Here is a 2,644-nt window from a genome sequence, read left to right as displayed (position 1 = left end):
GAGGTGTTGGTGGGTGTAAACGAAAGGTTTCTTTTATCAATGTTTGTAAATATGTTAAATTAGGTAAATCTTCTTCTTTTATATACCTGTCTCGTCCAACAACCAGGTCCAATTCTTGTTGGACTTTGGCTAGAATTCTTCGATTTCGGAGCAATTCTGCAATGGCCCATTCAGTGGTGCTTGACGATGTGTCTGTCCCAGCCGCAAACATATTCTTGACAAGAAAAAAAAAAACATAAATAAAAATGTTATGTAAAATGTGTTCAATCTTAAAAATAGATTTCCTACAATGATTTATTTTTTGGCTTATATTAGATATAACTAAAAATTGAGTCCCAAATATAAATTCAAATGTGAATTAATAGATTTTTTTTCTTTCTGACATTTCAAATTAATAAATGTGTGATTATGTGAATGCATGAAAATCATTCTCAAATTAAACCAAACATGTCATATTAATAGATGACACCCACTATTCTATTTAATACAAGAACACAAATGTGTTTGTCTATTTGGTATCTTAGAAATGGGTGTTCATGGTGCAAAAAATAAATTACATTGGACCACATTAATGGTTTGATTCAGTTATTGAAAACTATTTTTAAATTAAGTTTAGTTTAGTTTTGAACCGATTTATAAATATAAATTAGTTTAATATTTTGAAAAAAAAAAATTAGTTAAAATCAAATTCAAAATAGTTATTCAAAAAAATAATTTTGAATTTGTTTTGATAAAAAACAATTTTTTTTCGAGAAAAATAAATGTAAAAATTTTTCAAGAAAATAATGTCGAAATTCTTTTGCAAAAAATATTCGATTTATTTTTTGAGAAAAATAAATATAAAAAATTCAAGAAAAAAGTTTCGCTTTTTTTTTTAATTTTCAGAAAAAAATGTTTTCGATTTTTTTTTCAAAATTTTTTTAAGAAAATAATTATTTAATTTTGTTTTTGAAAAAAATAGTTTCGATATTTCTAATATTTTTTTAAGAAAAAAGTTTTAATTGAAGTTAAAAAAATTTAAAATTATTAAACTAGTTTTTAAATTTAATTTAATTAATTGAATTGTTTTAAATATGTGGTTCAATTCATGAATCATTTAAATAATTTTATTTTTTTATAGTACTGTGGGATTCCATTTATCAATATAATCTAAATAATTATATTTTTTTGCACACCCCTAAATCTCATAGGGTCTCACAAGGGAAAAGTTAAAAAGTACCCCAAAAATCCTGGCAAGTTGGTCGACATTAAGATGAGGACCAATAGTTAAGCTTGGACTAATAAAATAAAGCTCAATATGTTGCTCTTTATGAATTTGGGCTAAAAGGTTTTTTTGAAATTTAGTTACAATTAGTCTTTGGATGAGGTGTGAGTCGTTCTTGACTTTAGGTATTTAAAATTATAAATATTGTAAAAAGATCTTTATCAAATTTTGTTCATATTAATATTTATAAAAGTATGTTATACATTAAATTGATAGTATATAAATAACTAAATATAAAGACCAAACTGATAGTATGTTTTTAAAATTAAAAAACATTAAATAGTTAAATATAAAAATTAATTTGACGATTTAAATTTAAAAAAAATTAATTTAATAAAGTTAGACACGTTTGTAACTATTTATAATTTATAGAATAATTTAATGGATTATTCATTAAATATTAAATATAAAGAAAAATAATAATTTAGTGGATTACTCATTAAATATTTGATAAAATATCCATTGCAGTAAGCTTAAGCAAATGATTGAAAGAAAATTAGTTCTAAGTCGGGTTTCAGATTAGGCGTCGCCGTCAGTGTTAGAAAAGAATTGAAACAAAATGAAAACATTGACCTAAAACCATTTCGAAAATTAAAACAGTGATATGATAATTGTTTAACGTGAACTAACATTTCAATTATTATAATAAATTAAGATCTTGACACACTTTAAATTGAATTAATTGATTATTTTGTAAAAATAAAAAATTTTAGATGCTTACTTTAGAATTTTAAAACCAACTTTAATATTTAAACGATAATTATTTGTTATTTTGGCAATGCAATTTGATACAAAAAATATTTGAACGAAAATTTTATAGGTGTCAATAAATTAACCATTTTTTTTTTAGTAGGAGTGTATATACTAGTAAGTTATACAGCTAAAAGTTAATTATAAATTAAATCTAAAGCTAAAAATAATATTTTTAAAGCTATTTATAATAGCTAATAATAGTAAGTTACAAAGCTTCTATCGTTACATTTTTATAAAAGCTATTTTAGATGAGAGATAAAATTACACTCACATAAATTATCTACATTAATCTATTTAATAACATTATACAAGATAAATATTTTAAAAAAATCAATGTTGTATTAAAAATTACTATCACATAAACTATATCTACATATTTTAGCATTCATTTATGATTATTTTATATGCTATTAAGATATTTTAAAAATTAATGTTATATACAATTACAACGTTGTCGTTATATATATTGTCCACATAGATAATAATTATAAACTAGTGTTAAAATTTAGAGATATTATCTATATAATATTAATTTCGATATCCAACCGTTGATTTAAAAAAATTATTTATCAAATATGATGTTGTTGAAGGAACATTACTTTTAGTTAATTCTTATATATATATATA

The 2,644-nt window shown here is 21.6% G+C and overlaps 1 protein-coding gene across 1 annotated transcript in view; it reads right to left on the bottom strand.

The window, feature by feature from the left end:
* Positions 1–2,644, bottom strand: part of LOC101510693 (flavonoid 3'-monooxygenase-like) — a 10,869-nt gene that overhangs the window by 638 nt on the left and 7,587 nt on the right. Inside the window, exon 3 of the mRNA XM_027330988.2 lies at positions 1–214. This exon is cut by the window's left edge and continues 638 nt beyond it. Coding sequence (XP_027186789.1) covers positions 1–214 — 214 coding nt within the window. The remainder of the gene's footprint in view (positions 215–2,644) is intronic.

The sequence above is a fragment of the Cicer arietinum genome, chromosome 5 (assembly GCF_000331145.2).
Source record: "Cicer arietinum cultivar CDC Frontier isolate Library 1 chromosome 5, Cicar.CDCFrontier_v2.0, whole genome shotgun sequence".
NCBI lineage: Eukaryota > Viridiplantae > Streptophyta > Magnoliopsida > Fabales > Fabaceae > Cicer > Cicer arietinum.
The sequence above is the reverse complement of the archived record's forward strand: the minus strand, read 5'-3'. Positions and strand labels throughout refer to the sequence as shown.